This window comes from Acanthochromis polyacanthus, chromosome 3, assembly GCF_021347895.1.
Source record: "Acanthochromis polyacanthus isolate Apoly-LR-REF ecotype Palm Island chromosome 3, KAUST_Apoly_ChrSc, whole genome shotgun sequence".
Taxonomy (NCBI): domain Eukaryota; kingdom Metazoa; phylum Chordata; class Actinopteri; family Pomacentridae; genus Acanthochromis; species Acanthochromis polyacanthus.
Window position 1 is genome coordinate 35,466,256 of NC_067115.1, and position 16,577 is coordinate 35,482,832.

At 40.7% G+C, this 16,577-nt stretch overlaps 1 protein-coding gene across 12 annotated transcripts in view; it reads left to right on the forward strand.

The window, feature by feature from the left end:
• The window catches only part of fat1a (FAT atypical cadherin 1a), an 87,970-nt gene that overhangs the window by 3,229 nt on the left and 68,164 nt on the right, over window positions 1-16,577 (forward strand). For all 12 annotated transcript variants that reach the window (XR_007941000.1, XR_007940999.1, XM_051945729.1 and 9 more), the window contains exon 2: window positions 85-3,374. Coding sequence is in view for 10 of the 12 variants with exons in the window: in XM_051945729.1 (XP_051801689.1) it covers window positions 113-3,374 (3,262 nt within the window). In the remaining 2 variants the exon portion in view is untranslated. The remainder of the gene's footprint in view (window positions 1-84; window positions 3,375-16,577) is intronic.

Consider the following 16,577-nt stretch of genomic DNA (forward strand, 5'->3'; position numbering starts at 1 on the left):
TTATTATTATTTTTAGTATATTAATTGCAGTTGTCTTCTACTAAATGTTTGTGTACACTAAAATTAATTATTTTTTTTCCCTAGGTGGTTCTGTGAAGATCACGGTACGATAATGGGGAAGCGCTTGGTTCCATTGCTTGTGCTGCTGCTGCAGCTCCTCTGTGGTTGCACGGGGAACCAAAGGATGGCGAGGGCAGCCTCCATGCAGTTCACCCACTCTGTTTACAACACCACCATATACGAGAACTCTGCTGCTAAGACTTACTTAGAGAGTCACACCAAGATGGGAATCTACATCACAGACCCAACATGGGAAATACGGTACAAAATCATCTCTGGAGACAATGAGAACCTGTTCAAAGCAGAGGACTACCTCCTGGGAGATTTCAGCTTTCTGCGGATAAGGACCAAAGGAGGCAGCACTGCCATTCTGAACCGGGAGGTTAAAGACCACTACATTCTGACTGTTAAAGCTTCGGAGAGGGGCACGAATTTAGAATGTCGCACCAGAGTTAAGGTGCAGGTACTGGACACCAATGATCTGAGGCCTCTCTTCTCACCAACATCCTACAGCATCTCTCTGCCGGAGAACACGGCCATACGCTCCAGTGTGGCGAAGGTTACGGCAACTGATGCAGACATCGGTACGAATGGAGAATACTACTATAGCTTCAGAGAGTGGACGGACATGTTTGCGGTTCATCCAACGAGCGGTGTGGTGACGCTGACCGGCAAACTCGACTACTCTGAGACGAAGCTGTACGAGTTGGAGATCCTTGCCGTGGACAGAGGCATGAAGCTGTATGGCAGCAGCGGTTTCAGTAGCATGGCCAAGCTTACAGTAAGAGTGGAGCAGGCCAATGAGCATGCTCCTGTGATCACTGCAGTGACTTTAGCCCCCTCCGATGCCAACCACGACCCCACCTATGCCATTGTGACGGTGGAGGACAACGACCATGGACCAAATGGAGAGATAGCGTCGCTGAGCATCGTGGCCGGTGACCCTCTTCAGCAGTTCAAGGCTGTAAGAACCAGCCCCGGGAGCAAGGAGTATAAAATCAAAGCGGTGAAAGATGTGGACTGGGACAGCCAGCCTTTTGGATACAACCTCACTTTACAGGCAAAGGACAAAGGCAGCCCGCCTCAGTTTTCATCTACTAAACTGGTGCATGTCGCTTCTGCACAGTTCAAAGTGGGCCCTCCCATTTTTGAGAAGACCATTTACAGAGTCAATCTGAGTGAATTTGCACCTCTTCACACACCTGTCGCTATGGTAACAGCTATGCCAAAGTATCCACATCTAAAATATGCTTTTAAACACAAATCTGACAAGAGCAAATTTGCCATCAACCCAGACACTGGCTTAATCAGCACTGCAGGACCAATCAATGCTGATGCTTCCTCACAGTTTGAGCTAGATGTGGTCACCAGCGACAAGAAAGCGACAACAAAAGTCATTGTTGATGTGATTGATGTAAACAACAATGCACCTGAGTTTCAGCAGACATCTTACAAGGCCAGCGTTGATGAGAATGTGCCCGTAGGGACCAATGTGATCACGGTGAAGGCCACTGATCTCGACAGAGGAGAAAACGGCTACGTGACTTACAGTATCACCAATCTCAGTCCCCAGCCATTTGTCATTGACTACTTCTCTGGCGTCATCAGTACCTCAGAGGTCCTAGATTATGAGCTCATGCCCAGGATTTACACTATTAAAGTCAGGGCTTCAGATTGGGGATCCCCTTTCAGAAGAGAGGTGGAGACATTAGTCACCATAACACTAAATAACCTGAATGACAACAAGCCCTTGTTTGAAAATGTAGACTGTGAAGTGACCGTGCCAAGAGATCACGGCGTGGGAGAGCAGATAACGACGACGTCCGCCATAGATGCAGATGAACTGCAGCTCGTACGGTACTATATTAAAGCTGGGAACGATCTTGATCTGTTTGAACTGAACCCAAACTCTGGCATGCTTTCACTGAAGCACACGCTGAGCGAGGGAGAGGCAGCTAAAGTGTCCTTTCATAGTTTGCAAATCATCGCGACCGACGGCGAACACGAGACCCGGCCGATGATGATGAACATAACTGTCATCACGGCACGCAAGCCTGTGCAGTTAAAGTGTGTTGAAACCGGCGTCGCTACCATGCTGGCAGAGAAGCTACTTCAGGGCAGCAAAATCCACACGCAGACCGAGCCAGATGACAACTTTATGGACATTCACTCAGTCAACCGTTACACTCCTCAGTTCGCAGAGTCTTTCCCAAGTGTTATTGAAGTTAAGGAGGACCTGCCTGTTGGGGCCCGTATTGTCCATTTAAGTGCCACAGACTCAGACAGTGGATTCAATGGGAAACTAGTGTATGTTATCTCAGGAGGAGACGCAGAAAGCCGCTTTATTGTAGATATGGAATCTGGCTGGCTTTTGATTTACTCTCCTCTTGACCGGGAAACAACAGACCATTACACACTCAACATTACAGTTTATGATCTGGGGATACCGCAGAAATCCTCATCGCGCCTCTTGGATGTTAAAATCTTAGACGCTAACGATAACAGCCCTCGGTTTTTGCAAGACTCTTATTCAGTTGAAATAAGCGAGAGTACGCCTGTCGGGACGGAAATTATCCAGGTGGACTCAACAGATAAGGACCAAGGGGATAATGGAAACGTCAAGTATTCCATTTTGGGAGGCACAGATCATTTTGCCATCAATGAACTGACCGGTGTGGTGACTGTGACGAAACCGTTGGATCGCGAACTCCATCCGGTTCATGTCTTGAAAATCACAGCACGGGACCAGGCAGCGCACGAGCCTCAGCTAGTGTCCACAGTGCCACTTAAAATCACCTTGGAAGATGTGAATGATAACCCGCCTAAATTTGTTCCTCCCAACTACCGCATCAAGGTGAGGGAAGACCTTCCTATCGGTACTGTAATAATGTGGCTGGAGGCCCACGACCCCGATGTTGGACCCTCCAGTCAGGTACGATACAGCCTTATTGACAACGGAGATGGCAACTTTGAAGTAGACAAGCTCAGTGGTGCTCTGCGGATTGTTCAGAATCTAGATTATGAGACCAAACAGGTGTATAATCTGACCGCGAAAGCTAAAGACAAAGGGAAGCCCATATCTTTGTCATCAACCTGCTTCATTGAGGTGGACGTGGTGGATGTGAATGAAAATCTCTACAGGCCGTTGTTCCGATCGTTTGTGGAAAAGGGATTTATAAAAGAGGATGCACTCAATGGGACTTCTGTGATGACTGTAGCAGCTGAGGATGAAGACACAGGACGGGATGGAGAGATCCGATACTCCATACGAGACGGGTCCGGCCTGGGGATATTCTCCATTGATGAGGAAACTGGTGAGTCTCTTTATTCAATAGCTTTATGTGAAGCTTGTGTAAAAGTCTGGAACTGGCATGCATCAGCGTAAGGAAAGTTTGATGCAGCAAGAGTTTATTCAGGCACGTCCTGTGTGTGGAACAATGAGGTAAGGGAGTCCTCTAAGAGACAAGTGCCGTTCCTGATTCCAGTCATTTTTTCTTCTTTGGACGAATTGAGGGCAGGAACAGATGAACCAGCTGTCTCTCAGACCTGTGTGGAAATTCCAGAGTAGTTTCTGTGGTACTAAGAACTAAAGTATTTTCACCTTTCTCCTTTTCTCCAGCTGTGCTCTCACTCGACACATCTTTATAGAATAGTTTCAATTTAGAAACGGTCAAATGAGTTTGCCCTAAGGTTAAGATGTTTTGATGGCTTTTAAAATGTTTTTTACAACTGCATTTTTACAGGATGGTTGTGGATTTCTTGTTATATTGCAGAAAAATATGTTAATACTTGCCCAGCTGCCCGGAATGATTTCGACAGCTGACTCAAATTAGCTCAAAATAAGCAGTCTGGAATTCGAGGAGTTCCTACCCCAAACCCAGCAATCACCTGAGTTGGATGTTTTGGACCTGGCTCGCTGCCCTCGCTTTTAAACTTGGTAACCACATTCTTAGGCGGCTTAATGTGACTTTTTTTCCCCCACATGGAATTGAATTTCTCTCTACACTATGCATATTTAATGTCTAAATGAGGCAGTGAAACTTAATGCATAATGCATTGATTTCTCTTGGCACATGTATCCTCAAAGTTTCATACTCACATCAGGAAGCAGTAAATGCGATTTATCAGTCCGCTGCTGACTTTTACTGCTGTTAAAGTAGTTGCTATCTTTAGGTTAATGTTTATTAAGAATCAGATATATGTGAATTATTCATAAGTTGACAGGAAGTCTCCTCAGTGAACCTGTTGGGAAATCCTTTCTTCTGCCTGGTAAATTTAGCACGAAGAGATGAGCCTTTATGAAGGATGCGTCCTTCAGGGCTGTTTGTCAGCTCTGTTCTGTTTATGATTATTTCTGTGGTAGTGGTTGAATATCTGATTTGTAATAAGATTTTGTTTTATGAAGAGAGATGCCGGGATATTTAGAGCTTCCACCAGTGACTGGCTGCTTTGAGAGAAACTGTTTCAATCAGTTTCTTCCTATTTTTCTGCTTAACTGACTTTGATGGAAGTTATATTTTGCAGGAAATAGTGCAGATTTAAGCTGCAGGAGTGTTTTTTGTTTTTCAAACCCTAACATCTCAGCAACACAACATCAGGTTGTATTGTGTGAAACAAAATAGAAAGGAGAAATCAGAGTTTGACAGAAAAAACTTTGAGAAAAAAAACTTTTAGACAAAAAACACTGAATAATTTAGCCTCATTAAATCCTATGTATAAACTTGACAATCACTTTGTTTGTCGTTGGGAGTGCTGTCCGATAACTGTATTCCCTGTTGTGCAGACTGTTCATTCAAATGCTGCACATAAAGTACACTACTGGGAGTATTTGTAGAGAAATGTGGTCAGAAATGGTTTGATGTGTTATCTGTAGCCTGGTGCACCCAGAGTACTCTAAAATGAATCCGTCCTTGCTGTTTTTCTGCTTTGACTGCCTGCGTATTCCGCTTAATGGCACATGGTTTGCACTACAGTACATCAACTTCTGCATTGTGTTATTATATCTTATGACTAGGAATAGACCAATTATCAGCCTGGTTATTATCAAGGCAGATATTTGGCATATTCCCACTTATCTGTAGTTTTATTGGCTAATTATTGATAAATTAAATGTATTACTTTAGGTGTGGTGCAGCCTTCTCTCTCTGTCTGTCATCTCAGAAAAGTTTAAAAAGTCTGCAAAAACTGAACAACAAACACAAACCAGGAAATGATGTCCTCTGACATTGGCTAATGCTATGTGAATGCCTAGCAGCTAAGTTAGAATGCAGCCACAAATTAACCTGAAATGGTAATAATGCTGAAAGATTAGAAAACACAGAAGAAGCAGACGGAACTACAGGAGACAAACTGATCAGTCTCAGTCGAGAGTGTCCTAATTTAATGACTCCTAATTCTATTTTACATGTTCAGTTATAGTCACTCTTATAAATGAAGAAGTCTAGTTATGAATGACAGATTCTCTGCTCTCATATGCTGCTAAAACATCACATTTAATGTAAATCTGTTCCAAATACTGCTTTTCTGCCTCTTAAGATTACCAGTAATTGGCATAATTATCAACCCTGGAATACCCATATCAGTCGATCCCTACTTTTGACTGATCATATCGGGGTTTCCAAATGCAGCGGTGTTCCTTATTACTATCATACTGTCCAAACCTAAACTACAGCATTTGTCTTGATGGAGCCACATGCAGGCCTGCGACTGGCATCCACATCTAATTCAACATCTCGTGCGGGGCATAGATTCTGGGAGCCTCGTTTGATGTCCTACTTAATCCCAGAAGCATATATTAAGTGATTATCAGAAGGTACAATGATAGGATTGTCCTGGGCTGGGTCCTGTCATTATGGATTACAACTGAGGTCAGTAGACAACTAAATACAGCCAAGGTGGTAATGCCCCTCCTATGATTTCACTAGATGAAGGGTGTGGTTAGTTAAGCTACCATATGCGTTTAGAATATTATGCTTCCAAAAGGAAACTATAAGCACGAGTGCACGCCCCGCTATATATTCAGCGCTGCAGCTGCATGTTGTGAATCGTAACCAGAGTGTTTTGAAATGGTTTAAACTTAGAAAACAAATGAATAAGTGGTGTGAGGAAAACTGCCAGGAGCCACACACCTTCAGTTATGAAATTAGTTTTTCCATGTGGGAAGGAGTAAAAAGTCTAGTGAAGTTTTTTCCCCTCTTTTAATTGATGTTTGTAATCCTAAACCCATGCGCACGTGTTTGATACGACTGTATCAGTCAGTCTTCATCCATACTGATGTATTTTGCCTGTTTATAATCCACCATTCTCTGAGTTGTTTCTCTTATAATGACATCCACGATAACACAGTAACAATAATACTATTACGTGGGTTGATGCAAGTAGAGTGGATCTCGTAGAGTAGGTGTATCTAACAAATCCAAACAAAGGATGTATTTTCGAACAGGCAAACAGGCCATATTTGTTCCCCGCTAGACTGACGTTCCCAAACCATGTAAGGAACAAACAAGTTATTTGTTAGAGAAGCGGTGACTAAATTTATAAGTGCCACACATTATTGCTGTTTATTGAATACCATCCTGTTGTCCAGTAAATGGAAGCCTTTGAATGCCAGCCACGTCCTCTTCCTCAGTTATCGTTCCTTTCCGTTGGACCGCTCAGGGAGTCCATGGCAACTGTTTGTCCAGACATTCTCTCTGTTATTGAAAGCTCTGTGGTCGTTGGAGTGCTGCCATATTAATTTAAAAGTACTGTTATCAAGACTCTTTTCTGGGCCCTTTCTCATGCTGTGGACCAAATATACCACTCTTGGCTTAAATGGGAAAATTTGATAATAGTCAGGCAATTTTTGACCGATGGGGACTAAACACAGGAGATGACACTGAGAGCCACAAAACTGAGCTTGGCTATGCTAAAAGATTTACTTTGCATTATATGGGCCAAAAGTAGGCTTAGAGTTGTTTCACTATTTGTTTCACATTTTAGATCTAATTTATCCACACCATAATTTCAAACCAGCATTCCATATCCATATCATATGGAAATGTTATTTAGCTAATGCTTCCAATTTTTAGTGTATTTTTTGTGACAATGGCAAACATACTAAATCAAGAGCAAAGAAAGTGGATTCTGAAGCAGTATTGGAAGTGTGAAAATGCCGAGCAGGCTGCACATCATAGCAAAGAGCCTTTAACCAACGCTGTATATACAGCTATAAAATATATTATCAGATTTTTGTCCTGGTTTGTTCATTTGAACTGTGAGAAATACTGTATGTCTCAGTTTGTGAGACTTTCTTCTGCATGAGACAGTAGTGTTCCTTGTTTCTCCACAGTTTTGCTGTGAAGGAAGCATAGACTCTACTTTTGAGGGCTTTTGTGCCATAAGTGGTCGACTACTGTTTTATGTGTTGGAGCCCTAGAGGTCAGATGAGATGGGTTTTCAAGGGCAGATGGCAATTTTGAAGAGACTGAGTGTGGCAAATGGTTGATTTAGTGATTTCCTTTTTTCTTTCATTAAACCCATTTTCTCTTTAACAAGGCTTTGCAGTTTGGGCTCTAAAATCACTGAAACCCATTTTACGGAAATGCTGGGCTGGATGTAGACCCTACGGTTGCTCAGCTAACTGTATGGTTGTAGGTTAATCCAGTGGAGAACTACACATGGTATGTGGGTCAGTGCTTGGGAAAGTTGTGAGTATTAGAACTCCTCAAATTTAACACTCTGCACAAATTAAGCATTGCCATAGAAGCATGTGCTTTTGCGTAGTCAACTATTGGGATATTTCTGTGCTTATGAAGGCTAAAGTCTTTGAAACTGTGAAAAAAAGGCATACATTACCAACAGCTGAAGTAGTGTAGAGGTGAAAACACATGAACCCATTTCAGGTCAACCTCCACTCCTAATCGAAACAGCAATAAAAAGTGCTTATCACGATGAACCTGGGCAAGTCTCCACTCCTCAGAGCACACCTGACTCAGCCTGGCACACCTTACATCAGCCAACAGATTCCAAAGAATAGGGACTTTTTATTGCCGGTGAGTAATTGTCTTTTCATTCGGCTTTGTCTGGAATAACTAAAGATTGTGCAAATCAGGAAGCTGCATCCTAATTGATCAAAAGCCCAAGCAGACGGCTGCGTGAAAGTCAGAGATAAAGGGGAAAGAGGGGAAAGAGACGCGGTCACGGGAAGTCTTTTTCAGCACTTTTAATGAAACCTTCTGCGGCAACTTCCATGCTGCAGGATGCAATGATACAAGGTGGAAATCATCTTGAAGGTTTAAATTAAAGGATTTGGGACAAGTGGCGAGCACTCAAGAATCTACACTTAGGAATATCTCTAGTCAAACAGTGGAAACCGGTAATTTGTTTCATGTATCAAGAGGGGATGATGTCCTGGACCTGAGTCAGAATAGTGTCGCTAAGGGTTGAGTTATAACCTACATTTACTATTTTATAAACTGGTTGCTGGAAATGGGCCTCTGTACCCCTATGTAGATATTCCATTATAAATCAGCCATTTCCAGTGAGGATAGTCATTTGCCACATTAACAATGTTTAGATTGTATTTCTGATTGATTTAATGTTATCTTCATTGAAGAAAATTTCTTTTCTTTAAAAATAAGGACATTTTGAAGTGACCCTAAACTTTTGAACAGTAGTCTGTATTACCTAGATTATTATACTTTCCTTTTTGGTTCGCCCAACCTACTTTTGTGTGTCTCTACTCAAAAGTATAATTGCCACAATACCAGAAATTTCATGTCTATCGTGTATATCCCCACTTGAAAAGGAAGGAATCGCTAAGGGTTGTGTTTCTATGGTGGAGATGATATAGAACTAGACGTAATTTCATTTAAAAATGTAGTCAAAGCGAGTTGTTTCTTCTGTTGAAGTGAAGTTATCTAGTAAACAAGCTGACCAGAGCAGCATGTTGAGTCTACTTAAGATGCAGATGCTGATTGTATAATGTATGCGTTGGCCTTTCTTGTTGAATAAAATATGCATTGCCCTTTCACTTGGAACTGTCTGCAGCCTGTGCTGTGAAAGTGTTCTTTGTGCGAACAAACGAAACAGTTTGATGCAAAGTCCTGTTCCATTTACACAAAAAATTGCCAGTTCTTCACTTCTTTTTCCACCGTCTCCACGTTAAAGTAAACACATTCTTAACGATCGTGAAAAAGAGTATGCTTGTACTTGTTTATGGTCAGTCTTTTGGCATCCAGTGTGGTTTTAAAGTGGTAGCTGTTTCCCCACGTCCCTAATTTTCTATATGTTTGAGATAAAAGTTGGACTGCAAAGTGGCACATGATTCCAAATAGGCTTTGCTTGAGTGCTGTTACTGTGGAGATGGGACCAGGAATGTGCAGTGGAACAAAGTTGATTGTAGGTTGCTAAATGAAAAACACACTTTCACTAGTTAAAAGTATGTTGTTCTCTCAGTCCATTAAATCTTTTTAAAGAAACCTAGAGCTGGCTGCTGCAGAGGACGTGCCTTATTGTGTGTTAATTTATGTCACGCCACGCTCACCCATGAATTAGATCTATACTTTCTATTCCTGGTGATGTATTGCATATTTTGCATTTTAGAGTGTTTGTCTTTCAGTAGCTGCTCCCTTTGCAAGTCAGCTTTAGTTACTTCAAGTCACTGGTGCTAAACAGAATCAGTGCCCCAAAGTACTGCAAACAAGGGCGATATTTTGAAAGCATTAGCATCTTTCCCATAGACACAACAGAGCATCTTCGCTAGAGGATCTCTCTGCGTAAATATTGACATGCTTTTATCCTTTTATCCAAGTTTCAGCTACTATTTCTGGCATTTATAGCAAATTTCATGCTGTCTGATACTTGGCAAATGATAGCCTTGATCACAAGTACACTGTAAGGGCTGTGAAATGAGGATGGAAAAGTAAATTTATCTGTCGGCCAATGAAAAAGTACTGTATCCACGTCTTCGAATACAAAAATTTTCATCTAACAATTAAATTTTTCCAATTTATATCATAGCCATAGCCACTTGTTGGCCATTTTAGTGGCATTTTTGCCTTTGTGGCCCCATGTAAGGGGAAATAAGGTCACATAGAGTTAACATATTTAGAACTATAGGAGGTGAACACATGCAGTACAATGCATTTAGCATTTTGTGAAGGATGCATACTTGCTTTAACATACCACTCTCATGTTCGTAAATATGATACTATCACTGGTCGGATGAGCTAATGCATGCAGGGGACTGCTAACCAGCACCTCTAAAGCAGGACTGTCAAGATCCAAAATTTTAGCTAGCAATTAATTGTCAGACAAATATTCACGAACAATGATTGAATTGTCTTTTTCTGTTGGTTTTATGTCTGTTTTAGTGTCAGATTAGTGGTATTCTGGCCGCTCTTTTGCTGCAAATCCAGAAACTTGCCTCTTTTTCATTTTTTATTTAAACCAAAATGTGCCCACAACAACGTGGTCGTGTTCTGCTTTGCAACTAGATCAACTACGCTAATGTCAATAGATGCTCATCAAAATGCAGTTGAGAGCCTTAAGATCAACTGTTGGCTCATTAGCATATCATAGGAAGGCGGTACAAGTGGTGGTAAGCAACATGCAAACAGTGATTGGAATTTGACAGTTTCACCCAACTATACAGGTAAATGGACATAATGTCATGCAGAGTTATCGTGGTTAGCTCAAAAATGAAGTTCAAGCAATTATTAGAGACTATGACAGACCTATTATGAAGTTAGTGCTTTAGTAAATAATATTTTGCATGTTTGAACCATAGAAAAGCTGAAGTGTACAAATAACATGTTGGTTCTTGGGATAATTATGTGTCAGAGTATCTACTAGCGAGGTTCAACTTATTGGAGTCCTATTGTCACCGTTAGGTTGCTAGGCAACCAGCAAAGACTCAAGAAATATAATGTTAGTGAGGTGTTAGCTGTAGCTTCATATTTACTGTGCAGCCAAGAGAGTAGCAACAAACTGTCAGCAAGAAGTCCATTAGGCACATTTCTCAAAATAGTGAACTGCTATAAATAGTGCCATGATGCTATGTTTGTTGTTGTTACCACGTATGTTGCAACCACACGAAGGTATTGATCCGTAGTTATGCGTGGCATGAATTGGCTTGGCTTCCTGCATGAACAGTCAGAAGGAGATGTTAGTTGTTTTTTTTTTTTTTTGTATCTCTCTAAAGTGGTACTTGAAGAGATAGCACGATTCTCTGCTCATGTTATGCTCTCCTGGGAAATTCTTTGCTCTCAGCTGAAAGTCTACAGTAGGGGCTCTGCAATGGTAATCTGCTGTATATGGATAGATACAGGTAAATAAATCAACAAAGATGTAGAGCTACAGACAGTCTTAGAAGACATGGAGAGCGATGGTGTATTGACATGAATGGAGATGGACTCATTGTTATCAGAGGAACAGGCAGAGAGCTCTTCAGGGCTGGGAGGTATAGTAACTGCTTCGAAATAATACTGTGATATTGAATTAAGGAGTATTGCTCTGAGCCCTTTTTGAAAGCTCTTTGAAATAACAGTGTTCCCAGTAACAATGGAAGCTTTGTATTGTCAGCTAAATCCCAAAAGCTATCTCAACTGGAATTAATAGCTGTTTTTTTTCTTTTTTATTAATGGGGGAACAAAAATCCATTCAGTCATGCATCACCGATATGTAACAACTGTATCGAAAGATATGTTTTTTTCACCATCTCTGCTGACTTGGATGCACAAATAAATGATTTTTATATTTTCCTTAGACATGATTTTTCGTGTGTCTAGGAATTTAGAGATAAATATCAGTAATGGGTGCACTAGGGTTATACACACTCCACTAAAAATACCAAATTTTTCCCTTGAGCCAGTTGTTGACGGCCATATTTCTGCCACCAGTAACAGTATGTAACATGCCCAGTGATGCATGAAGTGGAAATGGCTCACTGGCTCAGTAGGCTGTAATAGGTTTTCTAGTAGAAGGAGGTAAGATGGTTTAGGTGTGATAATCTGTCATCATTATGATTATCTGAGAGCTATCCCAGTGTATTATGACCTCGAATGTGATTCATCTTACTTGCTGTTCGTAATAACAAAATGCACAGGATTTCAAGCATGCGAGTGCAACATAAAAGTAATAGGAAGATCAGATTAAAAGCTAATAAAACCTGCAAAAAGTCCATGCATTTCTGAAATAGCCAGATATTTGTTGGTTAGATTAGATTTATACATCATTGAAATAGAAAAAAAAGGTTACACAAACAGCCATATGTTGTTTTATTTGTTGAGGCCACTATGGTATTTTGTTATGAAAGTTAAGCTAACCAGCTACCTCTGTAGTTCCAACCCATTGCTGTCCAGGTCGCCGTTCTGGTTGTCCTCTATGTCATTTAACGGCCTCTCCAGCAATTCCTTGGTAATTAAAATATTTACAGTGGAGCATCATAAATGTAAACTGATTTAATGTTATTTTTTAATTCATTTTGAAATGCCTCCTTCCTGAAGCACATGCTAAATTAGCTACCATTGTATAGGAGGTTAGCGTGGTGTAGGCTAATGCTAAAATGAATGCACACTGCGGACTCCGAAAGAAATACTTCTCTATATTTGCTGGTATAAATTAAACAAAATAACACCTATTTTTGCAGAGGATTTGCACTTATACACTTAGCTTAACTTAACAAAAAGACCTAATATCCTTTGTGTCTTGGCGACATATGTCTGTGAACTTAGGAGTGATGCGATATGAAGTCGCCAGGTAACGGAAAGCTTAACTCTTTTATTACATTAGGCTCCACAATGAGGTAGTGGAATTTGAAGCATTTTGCCCGGCTGTGGAAAGAGAAGATTGAAGTAGGGGTTGAGAAAGTTTATGTAAGCATGTGAGCTAGAGGCCTGAGAAGGCTGAGGAATGTGGGGAAGGGGTGAGCGAAATTAACTGAGGTAGTTCAAAGCAAACCCCAACAGAATGAACAAGGCAGTGCCGGTTTATGTTGCATTAGCTGCACATAGTTGCAGCGTTTTAGGTCAGTGGTTGATCTGCAAATGCAAATTTCCAAAGTCGGGTCAGAATTGTGAAAATCAGCACAACAGACAAACTAGATATTGTGAGGTTTAATCTCCTATTGACAGCATTGACTATATTTAGAACTTTCCTTTCTTGCACGAGATAACTTGTGACATGCTGTGAGGAGTTTAAAGCAGCTTTTCTGCAGCAGTTTTCACCCTCTTCAAACTGTGGATAACCGTGTTTCTGAAGAATAAGCTCATTGTGTGTCTGCACTGGATGTTGATTTAAGTGCATACGTATAAAATACCTGCTGGTCTTGATTGCTGAGAATCTGTTGGCTGTCTGAGGACTCGACCACACTGCCACTGTGCTCAAGCAGCTTTGAAGAACAAAGCCAGAGGGAAAAGGAAAAAAGTAAGAGAGAAAAAAGCGGAAAGCAAATCTGGCAGAGGCTGTTGCACAGTCTGTTTTTTTTTTTCTTGTGGCCCAAGGGCAGGTTTTGCTTCTGCCTTACTGGGTAGGCTAGGTATATGGAATGGGTGTGGCAAGTAAATTCTTCAGAATCATCTTTCACGTGCTTTGTTAGGAACTATTCTCCCAGAGGCTATGTCAGAGAGCTTTTCATAAGTGCTATTAAAGACATTTAAGGCCAAGCTGTTCAGTTTTTTTAGATAAATATGAACAAATAAAAAATATGAACTCCAGTATTTTAGAAATGGTAGACATATGGACAGCAACATCTGCAAGAACCTGCTGTTGCTTGGTTTTTAAACCTCAGAATATGAAGTCATCTTATGTGCGCTGATAGCTACAAGGAGAAGAACTATGAGCAAGAAGCATGACCCTGGTGAAAATGGAATTGTTCTGCTATGCTGGTGTCTGCCACTCAAGTAGATAAGCACTCAAGCATGGGCATCTCCCTGGCAGAAGCACAAAAGATGTCTCATACTTTCCCAATTGTCTCTTTTTTTGTCTTGTACTTTGTCTCATTAGTTCATGTGCTTGTGCACACATGACTGCCTTTACTCGGCTCTACCTTCATTCCTCACACCGACCTCTTACCTGCTGATTTATTTAACGTTCTCTTGTTGTTTTTTTTTAAGTTTTAACCCCATACTCTTACATAAGAACAAAATAGAATACATAAGAATTTGCATTTCTTACTTATGTCAAACATTTTCATTATTCTGCATGTGTTGTTTTCTTGTAGTGCTTGTATTATCCACTATAGCACTATAGCTAACAGATAAATAAATTTGTTTAAATGTTTGGAGTCACTTAGAAATGTCTTTAGTTTTGAAAGAAAAGCATTTTTTTTTTCAATGACGATAAGATTAAATGAAATAGAAATACAGTCTAGACATTGTTAATGTGATAAATGACTGTTCTAGCTGGAAATGACTTATTTTTAATATAATATCTACTGTACATAGGGGTACAGAGGAACATTTCCAGCAACCATCACTCCTGTGTTCTAATGCTACATTGTGTTAGCTAATGGTGCTGAAATACTAAGTGATGATTAGAAAACCCTTGTGCAATTATGTTAGCACATTAATAAAAGTGTGAGTTTTCATGGAAAACATGAAATTGTCAGGACGACCCCAAACTTTTGAAAGGTCATGTATTTCAAGAAGGATTGTAATTGTTCCAAGTGCTTTGGATAGAGTGGTCTCGTGCATTCTGGATATGCTGCCCACTGTCGTTTTTGCCATGAGACTCTTGGCTTTAGGAAACGCTGGGGAGCTACCTATTTTTCCCTGCCTGACTACCTTTCTTATTACATGCCTGAAGCTAAGTTGAGAGAACTGTAATGATGACTAATGACAGGAGAGGATTCCAGGATGAAGATGCAAGGAAGCCAAAGTAAAGCGAGGCGAGAAAACAAATGAGCTGTACCCACCAAATCCCCTCCTGTGGTAAATTTGAGAAATTTCTGACAAGTCATTTTGCGTGCTACATCTTTCTGGAAATGTGTTTGATTACCCAAAGCAAGAAGTTTGTGTACTTCTAGTAAAACTTCTTCATCAGGTTACAGTGATTGAGCAAAGACAACACAAAGACAGTCTATGTAAACTATTCAAACCTTTGAATCATGTCATTATGCTGTTGAGGTTCCATATCTGGGCCACCAGAAACTGGAAATGTGTTACAGATTCAGGCTCACTGTAGAAAATGGACACCACCCTGTATCGGGTAATGGTATTGACCTATAGCATGAGTCACTTTTATTAGTGTCACATAATAACAAAAGCTAATATAGCTATGTATTCCATTTCAGTTATCAAGGTGAAACAGGCATTTTGAGTAACACAGACAAGGAAATGGTGCTGTTATTAAGGCTGTCAAGAGTTTCCATTGTCTGGAAGATATTAGCGTGTTCATGTTGCCCTTCACAGCCTCATATTTGGTGCTTGCTGAAATAATGGGATTCCACTTGTGCAAGTAATCCAGACAATATGTTGTTGTTACATTAGTGGCAGCTACTGTTTTACATCTGAGAACCTTGTTTTTGTTCTTACTATTTATGAGTAGCAACACAAGGAGACAAAAGTCCTCAGTAAATGGATTAGTTAATCTGCTATCTGCTGTAATTTGGCATTCACAACCATTTGCAGTAAATTGATTCCTCACTGAACTGAGTTTTATGTTGATGAAAATGAAACTAAATCTTTAAAGCGTTCTTAGTCACCTCGCAAACCTTTAGGCAGAACCACTGTTTGTTTATAGAAACATTGCTTGGCATCACTCTTGCTTGGTGACATTTCTTTTTTGTCTTGTGTAAAATATAAACAGCAAGAAATTGGATCTTGCTCATGAAGGTACACAATAATTAGAAAGATTTAGGTCAATCTGGATTTGTAGGTTTTGGTTGTGCACGCTCCAACTTTAGGTAATCCAATGAGATCGCATGTTATAGGAGCCGTAATTACGCTGTGTGTGGAACACTTATCGCCAGTAAACTAACACAGAGAGCACACTTTCTGTCTCCCAAACTGAAACTGTTTCCCCTGCTGGAAGGCAATCACACTTCCTACAGCACAGTGTACCTACTGAGCACCTGGTGAGTTTCTGTGAGTCAGATGGCGCACATTTTAAAAGCACATACATAGCATTTCATGTCAGTAAGATACAACTTTGCTGAGGTTTACTCAAGTCATGTTTTTTCCTTCTACATTTAGACTTTTTATATTCTTTGTCAGGCTCCTGTTTTCCCATCTCCCCTGTTTTCACATTGCAGAATCTACTTATCCTCCATTCGTCAGTTTAACCACCGTAAACTTATACAACTTGTGTGTGTCTGAAAGCTGTTGTTTGCTCAGCTGAAGGTTACAGCCCCCACATGGCAGTGAAATGTAAACATGAGAGCACTGGCTTGTTGTTGTTCATATACCACCTTGACATCTTTCAGGCAAAGGCCTTTTCAGTCAACCTCTGCATCTGCCTGTTCAGGGGCAGCTGGTGTTCCAGCTTCTGTTCTCTGCATCGCTAGGAATCGATTTCAAAGATCAGTGGTAGCGCTG